This window comes from Capricornis sumatraensis, chromosome 9, assembly GCF_032405125.1.
Source record: "Capricornis sumatraensis isolate serow.1 chromosome 9, serow.2, whole genome shotgun sequence".
In the NCBI taxonomy this organism is placed as follows: domain Eukaryota; kingdom Metazoa; phylum Chordata; class Mammalia; order Artiodactyla; family Bovidae; genus Capricornis; species Capricornis sumatraensis.
In genome coordinates, this window is record NC_091077.1 from 9,118,472 (window position 1) to 9,135,345 (window position 16,874).

General features: G+C 39.3%; 2 protein-coding genes across 2 annotated transcripts; one reads left to right on the forward strand and one right to left on the reverse strand.

Annotated features, from left to right (window-relative positions):
- The first annotated feature begins 1,782 nt into the window (after positions 1-1,782).
- Positions 1,783-2,721, forward strand: LOC138085901 (olfactory receptor 10H3-like). Its single transcript, XM_068980512.1, has one exon. The coding sequence runs from the start codon at positions 1,873-1,875 to the stop codon at positions 2,719-2,721; it is 849 nt and encodes a 282-aa protein (XP_068836613.1). The 5' UTR covers positions 1,783-1,872.
- A 12,171-nt stretch (positions 2,722-14,892) lies between these two features.
- Positions 14,893-15,825, reverse strand: LOC138085888 (olfactory receptor 10H1-like). The gene has a single exon (XM_068980492.1). The coding sequence runs from the start codon at positions 15,823-15,825 to the stop codon at positions 14,893-14,895; it is 933 nt and encodes a 310-aa protein (XP_068836593.1).
- Positions 15,826-16,874: the final 1,049 nt, after the last annotated feature.

The following is a 16,874-nucleotide window of genomic DNA, read 5'->3' on the forward strand; positions in this document are numbered from 1 at the left end:
CTAAAACAGGGTAAGATTTGGTTAAGGCCCTCTGTGTACTTAAAAAAATGTTTAATTTTGTTTGGTGAAGAACCTATGTATGTCTAGGAGCTAATGTTTGAATATTATTAAGGAATTGCAATGAATAATTCCCAAATTGCATTTCTAAGCTCTGTTTGAACTTCCAACTTCATTTTTTAAATCTATCTAGTACTGATTTAACTATCTCTATTTTTAACTATTTCATTGAAGTTATGTTGAATATTTCTTCCTAATATTCAAGTGTATATTGTTGTATGTGTTAATCATATATATGCAGGTTGCTACAATTTTCTTTCATAAAATATTCCTCTTACATAATACATTTCTTACATAAAACATTCCTCTTAGGCCCATCCTGTGTGCATATGTGTAATTTTTATATTTCAATATGATTTTAAACTGGTTATATTTTCCTTCACAGCCTTTTTATAACAAAAATCACATTCAAATGAATAACTAAATTAAGAATAATCCCTATTATTTGTATTTTATCATTCATTCACACCAGAAGAGACTCTAGCTCCTTAAAAATACTTTCCAGCTACTTCTCTAAATCAATACCCAGTATTGTATATTATTATTATGGCCTTTGCATGTCTATTCATTTTTTCTTGATTCTGGCTTATTGATGAGAACAGACCAACTGTTCTGTGTAGGGTTTCACCTTCTAGATTTTCTGATTGATCCCTCATGGTGTCATTTAGCTTATTCCTTCATCCTTTGCACATGATCACCTTTTTTGATGCTCAGTGGGCATCTGGTATCCTTTAACATTAACACATTTTCAGTGGAAGTTCCATTTTACAGTTGAAGAGATCTCTTAAGCTTCCTTCCATGACCAGATCACCTCTCCAGGGAACTTGTGTTTTTTTTTTTGTTTTTGTTTTTGTTTTTACTGGCATATGGTAACAGATTTTATGGCTATTATTACAATTAATTTCATTGTTCTTGCTTTCAAGATTGCTGCCTCACATTTCCTTTGGTGCACATTTTCCTGGCATACATTTGTCCATTTTTTCATTTTCAAATTTTCCATTTGGTTCTTTAGAAGAGCAAGTACAAAATGTGAGATAGGATGCCAGAAGTGAGTACCAATAAAATAGTATGAAAATAAAGATGAATGGGTTACTCAATAAAAGGACAAAGATTATCAGAGAGAAAAGATTTTTCAGAACACTAATAACCAAATATATGTTTTCTAGAACAGGAGCACTATTCAAGAGAATATGACCCAAATCATCCATGTCTGTTTTAATGATTACAAATCTAGATTATTTCTTTCCATCACTGTTAATAAAAATAACCCAGTAGCCAAACAATATCTTAAGCACTTAAGGAGCAGATGTTAGTTTATCAATATCACATTAATAAATGGTTAAGTATTATGGGCTCCCAGGTGGCTCAGTGGTAAACAATCTGCGTGCCAATGCAGGAGACATGGGTTCCATCCCTGGGCCAGAAAGATCCTCTGGAGGAGAAAATGGCAACCTGCTCCAGTATTCTTCCTGGGAAATCCCATGGACAGAGGAGTCTGGCAGGCTACAGTCGATGGGGTCACAAAGAGTCGGACATGACTGAGCGACTGACCATGAGCATGAGCACAAAGTACTATTATGATTTACTACATCTCACTGATGAAGATTGTGAGACTAGTATAGATGTCTTCGATTGCCATTTAACCTATGTTAGAGCCTCTGTTTTAACCACTGGGCCTTCATTCTCTTTCTGATGTCCCCAGATGCAGCATCCTCGTCTGCTCAGAACTACAGCACAGTGTCTGAATTCATCCTCATCGGCTTCTCCAACTTCCCTCAGCAGCTCCTGCCCACCTTCTTCCTGCTGTACCTGCTGATGTACCTGTTCACGCTGCTGGGCAACCTGCTCATCATGGGCACCATCTGGAGGGAGCGCAGCCTCCACACCCCCATGTACCTCTTCCTGTGCACCCTCTCCGTCTCCGAGATCCTGTTCACTGTCGCGGTCACCCCGCGCATGCTGGCGGACATGCTCTCCACCCACCGCTCCATCACCTTTGGGGCCTGTGCCAGCCAGACGTTCTTCTCCTTCACGTTTGGCTTCACCCACTCCTTCCTGCTCATGATCATGGGCTACGACCGCTACGTGGCCATCTGCCACCCCCTGCGCTACAACGTGCTCATGAGCACCCGTGACTGTGCCCGCCTTGTGTCCTGGTGCTGGGCTGGTGGCTCAGTCATGGGGATGATGTTGACATTGATAGTTTTTCACCTCACCTTTTGCGGGTCTAAGGAGATTCACCATTTTGTCTGCCATGTGCTTGCCCTCTTGAAGCTGGCCTGTGGGAAGGGGACAGCCTCTGTCACCATGGGTGTGATCCTGGTCTGTGTCACGGCCCTGATGGGGTGCTTGCTCCTCATCGTCCTCTCCTATGTCTTCATCGTGGCTGCCATCCTGAGGATCCCCTCCACTGAGGGCCGGCACAAGACCTTCTCCACCTGTGTCTCCCACCTCACCATCGTGGTCGTGCACTACGGTTTTGCCTCCATCATCTACCTCAAGCCCAGAGGCGCCCATTCTATGGACAGTAACACTCTGCTGGCCACCACCTACACAGTCTTCACCCCCTTTCTTAGCCCCATCATTTTTAGCCTCAGGAATAAGGAGCTGAAGAACGCCATACAGAGAAGCTTCCGCAGAACTTTCCATCCCCTAAGCTCCTGATGGCCAGTTTGGTGGTATGGAAGGTGACAGATGGTTTGGGTTTAATAATTTCTATCTCTATAGAACTCTGCAGTGATTCAGGTCTGTGAAACACTCACACTCCATAGGAGTTGGATGCACACTAGCTATTAGTTTTTCTCCAATTTTCCACCTCCTGCCATAGACTCTATCATCACAATCTCTTTTTTTAAACTGGAGTATAATGGCTTTACAATGTTGTGTTAGTTTATGCTTTATAACAAAACAAATCAACTGTATGCATAGATATATCCCTTCCTTTTGAACCTCTGTCCCACCCACTCCACATCCTACCCCTCTGGGTTATCATGGAGCACCCAGATGAGCTCCCTATGCTATAAGAGCAGGTTCCCACTACTCAACTATTATACACATGATAGTGTATATATGTTAATCCTAATCTCCCATTTCATCCCAATTCCCCTTCCCCCCAACTATGCCCACATGTCAGTTCTCTATGTCTGTGTCTCTATTCCTGCCCTGAAAATAGGTTCATCTGTACCATTTTTTAGATTCCTCATTTATGTGTTAATATATGATCTTTGTTTTTCTGTTTCTTACTTACTCCAGTCTGTGCCTGAAAAGGAATGAATATATGTACATGTATAACTGAATCAATATGATATACACTTGAAACTAATGCAGCACTGTAAATCAGCTATATACAAATTTTTAAAAAATGTTGTTAAAGATAAAAGACAGACTCTAGGTTCATCCTCAGTTCAACTGACTCACTTTTGTTCCTTTTTATGGCTGAGCAATATTCCATTGTAGATATGCACCACATCTATCCATTCATCTGTTAATGGATATCTAGGTTGCTTCCATGTCCTGGCTACTATAGATAGTGTTGCAGTGAATATTGGGGTGCATATATCTTTGTGCCCAGTGAGATGAACTTATCCCATTATTTTTGCCTAAGAATGTATTATTTATCTATAGGCAGGTGGAGAGCACCACATGGATGTGTCAGGACCCTGATGCAGCTGATTCTTCTTTAATGGATTAGTAAAAGGAGATTTTATTTCCCCATCCTCCCAAATTAAAAAAAAAAAAGCTAGAATAACCTGAAGATAGTAAGAAATGCTACCAGGACTGTGCCTTTTTCATATATGAAGCACTGTGTCTAGTGTTTTGTTACTTTTGTCTTTTTTTAAAAAATTTTTATTGGTGTATAGTTGATTTACAGTGTTGCATTACTTTCAAGTGAGCAGCATATTGATTCATGTTATAACATATACATATATTCATTCCTTTTCAAATTCTTTTCATATATAGGTTATTACAGAATATTGAGTAGAGAGAATTCCCTGTGCTATACAATAGGTCCTTGTAAGTTATCTATTTTACATATAGTATTGTCTATATGTTACTCCTAAATTCATAGTTTATCCCTCCCCCTCATGTTTCTCCTTCAGTAACTGTAGCTTCTTTTCAAAGCCTCAGAGTCTGTTTCTGTTTTCTAAATAAGTTCATTTATATCACTTTTATTTATTTCTTTTTTAGGAAACAACAATAAAACAATATTTTATTTTACTTTAAAAAATTTTTATTTTCACTTTATTTTGCCTTATAATACTGTATTGGTTTTGCCATATATTGACATGAATCAGCCACAGGTGTACATGAGTTCCCAATCCTGAACCCCCCTCCCACCTCCCACCCCATATCATCTCTCTGTATCACCCCCGTGCACCAGCCCCAAGCATCCTGTATCCTGTATTGAATATAGACTGGCAATTTGTTTCTCACATGATAGTATACATGTTTCAATGCCATTCTCCCAAATCATCCCACCCTCTCCCTCTCCCTCAGAGTCCAAAAGTCCATTCTAAACATCTCTGTCTCTTTTGCTGTCTCGCATACAGGGTTATCATTACCATCTTTCTAAATTCCATATATATGTGTTAGTATGCAGTATTGGTGTTTTTCTTTCTGGCTTACCTCACTCTGTATAATAGGCTCCAGTTTCATCCACCTCATCAGAACTGATTCAAATGTATTCTTTTTAATGGCTGAGTAATACTCCATTGTGTATATGTACCACAGCTTTCTTAACCAATCATCTGCTGATGGACATCTAGGTTGCTTCCATGTTCTGGCTATTATAAACAGTGCTGCGATGAACATTGAGGTACACGTGTCTCTTTCAATTCTGGTTTCTTCAGTGTGTATGCCCAGCAGTGGGATTGCTGGGTCATAAGGCAGTTATATTTGCAATTTTTTAAGGAATCTCCACACTGTTCTCCATAGTGGCTGTACTAGTTTGCATTCCCACCAACAATGTAAGAGGGTTCCCTTTTCTCCACACCCTCTCCAGCATCTATTGCTTGTAGATTTTTGGATCGCTGTCATTCTGACTGGTGTGAAATGGTACCTCATTGTGGTCTTGATTTGCATTTCTCTGATAATGAGTGATGTTAAGCATCTTTTCATGTGTTTGTTAGCCATCCATATGTCTTCTTTGGAGAAATGTCTATTTAGTTCTTTGGCCCATTTTTTGATTGGGTCGTTTATTTTTCTGGAACTGAGCTGCATAAGTTGCTTGTATATTTTTGAGATTAGTTGTTTGTTAGTTGCTTCATTTGCTATTATTTTCTCCCATTCCGAAAGCTGCCTTTTCACCTTGCTTACAGTTTCCTTTGTTGTGCAGAAGCTTTTAATTTTAATTAGATCCTGTTTGTTTATTTTTACTTGTATTTCCAGTATTCTTGGAGGTGGATCATAGAGGCTCATGCTGTGATTTATAATAGGCCAGTTAGATCTAACTGATATCTATAGGACATTTCACCCCCAAACAATGAATTTCACCTTTTTCTCAAGTGCTAATGGAACCTTCTCCAGGAGAGATCACATCCTGGGCCATAAATCTAACCTTTATAAATTCAAAAAAATTGAAATCATTCCAAGCATCTTTTCTGACCATAATGCATTAAGATTAGATCTCAATTACAGGAGAAAAACTATTAACAATTCCAATAAATGGAAGCTGAACAACACGCTTCTGAATAACCAACAAATCACAGAAGAAATCAAAAAAGAAATCAAAATATGCATAGAAACGAATGAAAATGAAAACACAACAACCCCAAACCTGTGGGACACTATGAAAGCAATGCTAAGAGGAAAGCTCATAGCAATACAGGCATACCTCAAGAAACAAGAAAAAAGTCAAATAAATAACCTAACTCTACACCTAAAGCAGCTAGAAAAGGAAGAAATGGAGAACCCCAGAGTTAGTAGAAGGAAAGAAATCTTAAAAATTAGGGCAAAAATAAATGCAAAAGAAACAAAAGAGACCATAGCAAAAATCAACAAAGCCAAAAGCTGGTTCTTTGAAAAGATAAATAAAATTGACAAACCACTAGCCAGACTCACCAAGACACAAAGGGAGAAAAATCAAATCAATAAAATTAGAAATGAAAATGGAGAGATCACAACAGACAACACAGAAATACCAAGGATCATGAGACTATTATCAGCAATTTTATGCCAATAAGATGGACAATGTGGAAGAAATGGACAAATTCTTAGAAAAGTACAACTTTCCAAAACTGAGCCAGGAAGAAATAGAAAATCTTAACAGACTCATCACAAGCACGGAAATTGAAACTGTAATCAGAAATCTTCCAGCAAACAAAAGCCCAGGTCCAGACGGCTTCACAGCTGAATTCTACCAAAAATTTAGAGAAGAGCTAACACCTATCCTACTCAAACTCTTCCAGAAAATTGCAGAGGAAGGCAAACTTCCAAACTCATTCTATGAGGCCACCATCACCCTAATACCAAAACCTGACAAAGATGCACAAAAAAGAAAACTACAGGCCAATATCACTGATGAACATAGATGCAAAAATCCTTAACAAAATTCTAGCCATCGGAATCCAACAACACATTAAAAAGATCATACACCGTGACCAAGTGGGCTTTATCCCAGGGATGCAAGTATTCTTCAATATCTGCAAATCAATCAATGTAATTCACCACATTAACAAATTGAAAAATAAAAGCCATATGATTATCTCAATAGATGCAGAGAAGGCCTTTGACAAAATTCAACATCCATTTATGATAAAAACTCTAAAGAAGGCAGGAATAGAAGGAACATACCTCAACGAAATAAAAGCTATATATGACAAACCCACAGCAAACATTATCCTCAATGGTGAATAATTGAAAGCATTTCCCCTAAAGTCAGGAACAAGACAAGGGTGCCCACTTTCACCGCTACTATTCAACATAGTTCTGGAAGTTTTGGCCACAGCAATCAGAGCAGAAAAAAAAAATAAATAAAAGGAATCCAAATTGGAAAAGAAGGAGTAAAACTCTCACTGTTTGCAGATGACATGATGCTCTACATAGAAAACCCTAAAGACACCACCAGAAAATTACTAGAGCTAATCAATGAATATAGTAAAGTTGCAGGATATGAAATCAACACACAGAAATCCCTTGCATTCTTATACACTAATAATGAGAAAGTAGAAAAAGAAATTAAGGAAACAATTCCATTCACCATTGCAACGAAAAGAATAAAATACTTAGGTATATATCTACCTAAAGAAACTAAAGACCTATATATACGAAATTATAAAACACTGATGAAAGAAATCAAAGAGGACACTAATAGATGGAGAAATATACCATGTTCATGGATCAGAAGAACCAATACAGTGCAAATGAGTATACTACCCAAAGCAATCTATAGATTCAATGCAATCCCTATCAAGCTACCAGCAGTATTTTTCACAGAACTAGAACAAATAATTTCACCATTTGAATGGAAACACAAAAAACCTCGAATAGCCAAAGCAATCTTGAGAAAGAAGAATGGAACTGGAGGAATCAACCTGCCTGACTTCAGGCTCTACTACAAAGCCACAGTCATCAAGACAGTATGGTACCGGCACAAAGACAGACATATAGATCAATGGAACAAAATAGAAAGCCCAGAGATAAATCCATACACCTATGGACACCTTATCTTTGACAAAGGAGGCAAGAATATACAATGGATTAAAGACAATATCTTTAACAAGTGGTGCTGGGAAAACTGGTCAACCACTTGTAAAAGAATGAAACTAGATCACTTTCTAACACCATACACAAAAATAAACTCAAAATGGATTAAAGATCTAAATGTAAGACCAGAAACTATATATCACTTTTAAAATTAGATTCTACATATGAATGTTATCATGAATATTTATCTTTCTCTGTCTGACTTACTTCACTTACTATGATAATCTCTAGTTCCATCCATGTTTCTGCAAATGGCATTATTTCATTCTTTTTTATGGTAGAGCAATATTCCTTTATATATATATATACACACAGATACATATATGTGTGTGTATATATATATAAAAAAATATATACACATCTTCTTTACCACTCTTCTGTCAATGGACATTTAGGTTGCTTCCATGTCCTGGCTATTGCAAAGAGTGAACATTGGGGTGCATATACATTTTCTAATTATGGTTTTCTCTATGTATATGCCCGAGTGAGATTGCTGTATCAGATGGTAACTCTATTTTAATTTTTAAAGAAACTTTCATAGTGGCTGTACCAAATTACATTCCTGCCAACGATGTAGGAGGGAAGCCTTTTCTCCACACTCTCTCCAGTATTTATTGTTTATAGCCTTTTTGATGGTGGCCATTCTGACTGGCCTGAGGTGATGCCTCATTATAGTTTTGATTTGTATTTCTCCAATAATTACCAATGTTTGAAAGGTTGTTGTTGACCCAGAAAAAGACACCGAGATTCTTGGCCTCTGGAGGAGAAGAATTCCAATCCGAGGCCAGAGATGAGGCTCGATCGCTCAGAACTTTTGTGTAATAAAGTTTTGTTACAACATAAAGGAGAGAGAGAAAGCTTCTGACATAGGCATCAGAAGGGGGCAGAAAGAGTACCCCCCTGCTAGTCTTCAGCTGGATGTTATATAGTCACTAGCAGTCTGTTAATGAAAGAAAGGAATGTCTTAAAACTCAGGATGGCACCAGGCCCCTCACCCATAACATGTATTTTGGGATAATCTTGGCACCAGACAGGCCATCAAAAGATTGATTTGAATCTTGTAGAAGGGCAGATTACCATACAAATAGTTTCATTTACATAGATTAGGGGAACAATGCCTGAGTATAACATACTGGTTTGTCAAGTGGGTTCTGAGCCATTAGGCAGAACCGACTTGAAGACAGAGTTTAGGGTAAATGCATAGTATATTAAGATAGATAGACAAACATTTCCATAAGAAAACTGCATTGGTTAACTCAAGGTTTGAAAATAGTTACCTTCAGGTGAAACCAGGTGTCATTATGGCAACACAGTATTTTAAAAGAAACCTCCTTTTAAATGTGTATAGAGAAGGAAAAAAATATTGCTAGTTTGTTTCCTCCTGCCACTTAAGAGAGAAAAAAATGTCTGACGCTTGCAGCCTATTTCCTCCGTTTGGAGACCCCTGGCCTTCCTGCCTGTTGAGCATCTTTTCATGTGCTTTTTCACCATCTGTTTGTCTTTGAAAAAAATGTCTACTTAGATCTTCCACTGATTTTGGATTGAGTTGTTTGTTGTTGCTATTTTATATATATTGAGCTGCATGAGCTTAAAAAGTACAACTTTTCAAGACTGAACCAGGAGAAATAGGATATGTAAACAGACCAATCACAAGATTTGAAACTGAAACTGTGATTTCAAAACACCCAACAAACAGAATTCCAGGACCAGATGGCTTCAAAGGCTAATTCTATGAGACATCTAGAGAATAGTTAACACCTACCCTTCTTAAACTTCCCAAAAAATTGTAGAGGAAAGAACACTTCCAAGCTCATTTATCACCTTGATACCAAAACAAGTCAAAAATACCATAAAAAAGCAAAATACAGGCCAATATCTCTGATGAATATACACACAAAAATTCTTAACAAAATACTAGCAAACAGCATATTAAAAGGATCCTACACCATGTTATGCCAGGGATGCAATGATTCTTCAGTATATACAAATCAATCAATGTGATACACCACATTAACAAATTGAAGAATAAAAACCATATGATCATCTCAATGGATGCAGAAAAGCTTTTAATGGACTTTTAAATTTGATTTCCTAGTATTTTGTTGAGATTATTTGTACCTGTATTCGTCAAGGATATTGGCCTGTTATTTTTTTTAATCTTGTAGTGTTGTTATCTTGTGATGTCAGGGCAAAGCAGTCATTTAAACTGAGTTTGTAAGGGTTCACTTTCTTCAATTTTTTAGAAGAGTTTGAAAATGATTGGAATTGATTCTTTGTAGAACTAATCTGCAAAACAGCTGGTTCTGGGCTTTTCTTTTCTAATTCTATGAAACATTTAGAGAAGGGTTAACATCTAAACAAAAACTGGACTCAAGGTTTTTGATTATTGATTCAATTTCTTTATTTGTTTTGATATGTTCATATTTTCTATTCCTTTATGAGTCAGTCTTTGGATTTTGAGGAGTTAATCATTTCTTCTTCTAGGTTGTCCATTTTGTTGTGTATAATTGTTACAGTCTCTTATGATCTTTTTCATTTTTGTGATATCAGTTGCAATATTCCCTTTTTCATTTCTAGTTTCATATGCATTCTCTTTATTTTTTCTGTTTAGTCTACATAAAGGTTTGTCTATTTTGTTTATCTTTCCAAAGAATCAGCTCTTATTTTCATTGATCTTATCTGTTATTTTTCTAGTCTGTTTTTTACTTCTGCTTTTACCTGTTTTATTTCCTTCTTTCTACTAACTAGTGAATTAGTTGGAGAAGGCAATGGCACCTCACTCCAGTACACTTGCCTGGAAAATCCCATGGACGGAGGAGCCTGGTAGGCTGCAGTCCATGGGGTCGCGAAGAGTCAGACACAACTTTACCTGTTTTTTTTTTTCCTTCTTTCTACTAACTTTAGCCTTTGTTCTTCTTTTTCTAATTCCTTGAGATTGAAAATTAATTTCTTTATTTGAGAGTCTCTGTTTTCTTCTTAACATAGATGTTTATCAAAATAAACTTCCCTCTTAGAACTACTTTTGCTGTATCCCAAGTTTTGGTATGTTGCATATCCATTTTTCTGTCTTCCAATATTTTTAAAAATTCTCTTTTGTTTTCATTATTGACCTAATGGTTGCTCAGCAAACAAAAGTCTAGGACTGGACAGATTCACAGGAAAATTCAATCAAACATATAAAGAAGAGCTAATATGTATCCTTCTCAAACTACTCCAAAAAGTTGAAGAGAAGGGATCACTTGAAAAGTGACCTGTCTGCTTATACCCTTGGGACACAGTATAAACTCTCCTGTGGTCAAGAGATCATGCTTCATCTTCAACATTATATCCCAGCCCTCCCCAGCTCTCCAGCTTTTCTAACTTCCTGGCTGTTCCTGGAAAAAAACCAAGCATGCTCAGACATCAGGGACTTTGCACATGCTGTTGATTCTACCTGAAATACCCTTCCTCTGGCATATTCTACACATCCTTGAGTCTGACCTTAAATGTCACCTTCTCAGGAAAGCCTTCCCTAATTTTCCCATACTAGGTCATCACTCCTGTTATAAGCCCTCATAGTGACTTCTTTCTTTTCCTTGTACCTTTTAATCACAATAGATCATGTATATTAATTAGTGTGATTTTTAAAAAATAGTCACATCTTTATCTCTCCACTACTGTTTGCTTTCTTGAACACTGGAATCAGGGTCACATCTAAATACTTCAACAATGGATCCCCTATAGCATCTAAAAAAGTGTTTAACACACATAGTGGGTGCTCAATAAATGTTTGTTAAGTATTACATCAGGGTTTATTACTTGGCACTATTGACATTTGGGACTGGCTCATTCTTTGCAGTGGGATCTGTTTTGTGCATTGTAGGGTGCTGAGCAGCATCCCTTACCTTTACCCACTAGATATTATAGCACATTTCCTCCTCCTTTGGTTGTAACAACCAAAAATGTCTACAAAACCTTCCCTACAGAACTAAGTGTCCTCTGGAAGCACTGGTGAGAGCTGCTGGAGTACAGAATGAGGGAAGACCTGGCTGATGCTCCCCAGCTGCAGAGTCATGCCCCTTTTGGTGGTTCTTAGCATCTGGTCCATATCTTGGTGAGAGCCCTGACATTTCTCTGTATGTCTTTCCACCACGGATCATGGGAACTCTTCAAAGACAGGGGCTAGCAATAAACCCATCTCTATTCTCCCAAAACTCTATTCTCCCAAAACTAGAACAGGATTTGGCACACAGGAGACCTCAAATAATTATTAAACAGAGGTTCAACTTATGGAGAAAGACTGAATGTAGATTTGAGATAAATGATGTATAGTTACACTTCAACTTAAACATGAATACTCATTTTTTTTAACTTTGGCTAATTTGATTAATTTATTGCTTATGCATTTCAACTCTATTTTGTTATTGTGTACATGGACTTCCCAGAAGGCACAATGGTAAAGAACGTGCCTGCCAATGCAGGAGACACAGGGGATGTGAGTTCGATCCCTGGGTCAGAAAGATCCCCTGAAGTAGAAAATGGCAACACACTCCAGCATTCTTGCCTGGAAAATTCCATGGGCAGAGGAGCCTGGTGGGCTACAGCCTGTTTGGACATGACTGCAGATGGTGGTTGCATCCATGAAATTAAAAGACGCTTACTCCTTGGAAGAAAAATTATGACCAACCTAGATAGCATATTGAAAAGCAGAGACATTACTTTGCTGACTAAGGCCCATCTAGTCAAGGCTATGGTTTTTCCTGTGGTCATGTATGGATGTGAGAGTTGGACTGTGAAGAAAGCTGAGCGCTGAAGAATTGATGCTTTTGAACTGTGGTGTTGGAGAAGACTCTTGAGAGTCCCTTGGACTGCAAGGAGTTCCAACCAATCCATTCTGAAGGAGATCAGCCCTGGGATTTCTTTGGAGGGAATGATGCTAAAGCTGAAACTCCAGTACTTTGGCCACCTCATTGAAGAGCTGACTCATTGGAAAAGACTCTGATGCTGGGAGGGATTGGAGGCAGGAGGAGAAGGGGATGACAGAGAATGATATGGCTTGATGGCATCACAGACTCAATGGACATGAGTCTGAGTGAACTCCGGGAGTTGGTGATGGACAGGGAGGCCTGGCGTGCTGAAATTCATGGGGTCGCAAAGAGTCAGACACGACTGAGCGACTGAAATGAACTGACCACACATTTGTGGTTCATGGTTGTTGTTGTGTGTAGCAGTATCACCATAACCTAGTCTCCATTAAGTGTTATAAATTGTTATTTTAAATAGCTGTAAAAATTCATATTCCAAAACAATTTCACTTTGCCAATGAAACTTTTTTAAACATTGAGATATGATTGCCAGATAACATCGAGTAAGTCTATGGTATACAGTATGATTTGATACATTTATTTATCACAATATGATTATCACTGCAGTGTTAACCAACACATCTCTAATATCACATAATTATTGTAACTTTTTGTAGTGGAACAATTAAGATCTAGAGTCTTAGCAACTTTGAAATTTCTAATACATTATTATTGTCTATGATCACTGTGCTGTACTTTAGACCCCCAGAGCTTATTTATCTTCTGATTGATCTACTGGTTGCAAGTTTGTGCCCTTAAACAACATCTCTCCAACGCCCCTCATTCCCTGGTAATCAACATTCCACTCTCTGTTTTTTATGAGTTTATCTTTTTCAGATTCCATTTATAAGAGATATTATACTGTATTTGTCATTCTCTTGAGTACACATGCTTTCAACAAATTATAAGTACTATTATGTGTGGTCAACTTTAAATCTTCCCCTCACACCCAAGGGATCATTACACATTTTGACTAAGGAATAAATTTAATCCTGGGCTCTGCACTCGTCATTGTTCAACAAACAGTTCCACACTAACTTGTGTGCAATGTCACTCTCTCACAGAGAAAGCGATTTCTTATGGTGGGACTTTTTCCTTAATTCAACTCTGGAGACTTTTCTCTACAGCTGCTCAAGATTCACATTTGAAATGTGGTGGTTCCCTGACTTTTTCTGAGGCTGCTTATTACTGTTTCTAACTGCTACTGCATAGATCCATGCAATGTTAAAATTCAGGGGTGTTTTGCTTTCCTCTACTGTAATCTGGCTTAGACTTTTGTAGCCTCACAAGCTAGGGTGGAGGCTTGACCTATTCCTTTTTACAGAGTTGATAAGAAGTCTAGGGTAGGTTGATAAGAAGTCCAGGGTTCCCAAGGAGGAGAAAGGGGTATGGGGCTCTCAAGAAGCAAAAAGGGACAGACTTTTTTTTCTACATTACTTGATCTTAGTCACATAAGAGATTTCTTCTTAAATTCTGAGTTGTTATGACAACAGTCTTTAACTTTCTTTAAGCCCAGAGCTAATGATTATACAACAAAATAACACATCTTGCTCAAAGGTATCTTTTTCCTTATGCTCTGTACTAATGATTATATAACAACAATAGACAACTATTGGAGGACATGTTCCTCCTTTCTAACAAGAACCTTGTGATTAATCTTGTTATCTTAAGATGACAAGATAACTTACATTGTGGTAGTGGCTTTAATAAAAGTATATAAGGCCTTGATAAGACTAGCAAGTGGGACACTCTCCATTCCCCTTCTGATGTCTATGTCAGAAGCGTTTTCTGTCCCTTTTCACTGTAATAAAACTTCTGCCACACAAAAACTCTGAGTGAGTGATCAAGCCTGGTCCCCAAAGCTATATCTTCTTCTTCAGAGATCACGAATCCAATATTATTCACTGTGAGCTATCACTTTTCTCTTAGCAATTGGGTTTATGGTGATGGGAGTAATTAGATCACCCTGGTTTCTGACAGAAGAACAAATTCCAGGTTTAATGCTACCGGACAAAGCGTTGTGCAAGAAATAGGAATCAATAAATCTGACTTTCTCAGTGTTGTCATCACATACATCTTTCGACCAAGAATATATGGAGAATGATGTTTAACCATTTTGCAAACATTTGAATGTTGCCTACAAGGGTCCTTATAAACCATACAGCATTAGGCAAATATAGGCTATTATGTGCTTACAGGGTGCCATCTCTAACAGTAGCCTCCGGTAACCTGATTTAACTATATCCAAGGAATTCCTCCCAGATAATCACTTTTCTTTTTTTTCTGGCTAGAGTTTGCTGAGGAAGGTCTTCTTCATGGCGATCTTCAGCTCCTTGTTCCTGAGACTGAAGATGATGGGGCTCAGGAAGGGAGTGAGGACCGTGTAGGTGATGCCCATCAAGGTGTCTATTTCCAGAGACTGGGGACCCTTGGGCTTGAGGTAGATGACAGAAGCAAAGCCATAGTGCTCTATCACCACGGTGAGGTGGGACACACATGTGGAGAAGGCTTTGTGCCGGCCCTCAGCTGAAGGGATCCTCAAGATGGTGGCCACGATGAAGGCGTAAGAGAGGAGGATGAGGAGACAGCAGCCCAACAGGGCGGTAATACACACAAGTCCTAAGCCCATGGCCAGAATGGAGACATTTTCTCCACAGGCCAACTTCAGAAGAGCCTGCACATGGCAAACAAAATGATGGATCTCATTAGATCCACAGAAAGTTAGTTGGAAAATGGCTACTGTCACGACCAAGCCAATGACTGAGCCTCCAGCCCAGGACCAGGCCACCAGGCAGGCACAGCCTCGGGGGCTCATGAGCACGTTGTAGCGCAGGGGGTGGCAGATGGCCACGTAGCGGTCGTAGCCCATGACAGTGAGCAGGAAGGAGTGGGTGAAGCCAAACATGAAGGAGAAGAACATCTGGCTGGCGCAGGCTCTCAAAGCAATGGAGTGGTCAGTGGAGAGCAGGTCGGCCAGCATGCGCGGGATGACAGCAAAGGTGTAGAGGACCTCGGAGGTGGAGAGGGCGCACAGGAAAAGGTACATGGGGGTGTGGAGGCTGCGCTCACTCCAGACGGTGGCCATGATGAGCAGGTTCCCCAGCAGCGTGAACAGGTACATCGGCAGGAAGAGCAGGAAGAACATCAGCTGAAGGTGGGGGAAGGTGGAGAAGCCGATGAGGATGAATTCAGCTGCTGATGAGAAGTTGCCTCCTTGCATGGGGGCTGTTCCTGAAGTGAGGTGTGACATGGAGAGATCAGCTAGTGGATGGAAGGTCTTCAGCTTCCATCATTCCTGGCTCTGCCCCAGGGACTGCTCCTGATCCTGATAAATGACAGGTGACCTTGGCTGAATTTCTACTCTGTGCCTCCTATGATTTAATCTTCTCATCAATATTGTGGGGGAGGAGGGTGTGTGTGCTGTTTTTATCACTGTCTAAAGAAGGGTTAGGCTACCTACTCCAGTGTTCTTGGGCTTTCCTGATTGCTCAGATGGTAAAGAATCTGCCTGCAATGCAGGAGACCTGGGTTCAGTTCCTGGGTTGGGAAGATACCCTGGAGGAGAGCACGGCAACCCACTCCAGTCTTCTTGCCTGGAGAATCCCCATGGACAGAGGAGCCAGGTGGGCTACAGTCCATGGGGTGGCAAAGAGTCAGAAATGGCTGAGCGACTAAGCACAAAGTATCTTGAGAATACACACTGAAAATATTTGAGTCTAAGCAACTTGTTTATGGTGCAGCTGTCAAAATGGCAGAACCCATGCCTAGCTGTCCCCATCACTTCTACATCTTCCAAAAATGGAAAAAGCTTCCAACCATTGCTTCTCTGCCCTTCTACTCCCTTCTGATAAGTCTTATTCTTTTCAGAGCTTCAAATACCATGTTGCTGTTGTTGTTGTTCAGTGGCTCAGTCGTGTCCAACTCTTTGCGGCCCTATGGACTGCAGCATGCCAGGCTTCTCTGTCCATCACCATCTCCTGGAGCTTGCTCAAACTCATGTTCATTGAGTCACTGATGCCACCAAACCATCTCATCCTCTGTCATCCCCTTCTCCTGCCTTCAATCTTTCCCAGCATCAGAGTCTTTTCTAATGAGTCAGCTCTTCACATCAGGTGGCTAAAGTATTGGAGCTTCAACTTCAGCATTGGTCCTTCCAATGAATATTTAGGATTGATTTCCTTCAGGATGGACTGTTTTGGGATTTGCCTGGATGTCAAATACCATGAGACATCCCTATTCCATGGCTACAGTCATTTGGACATGTGCACA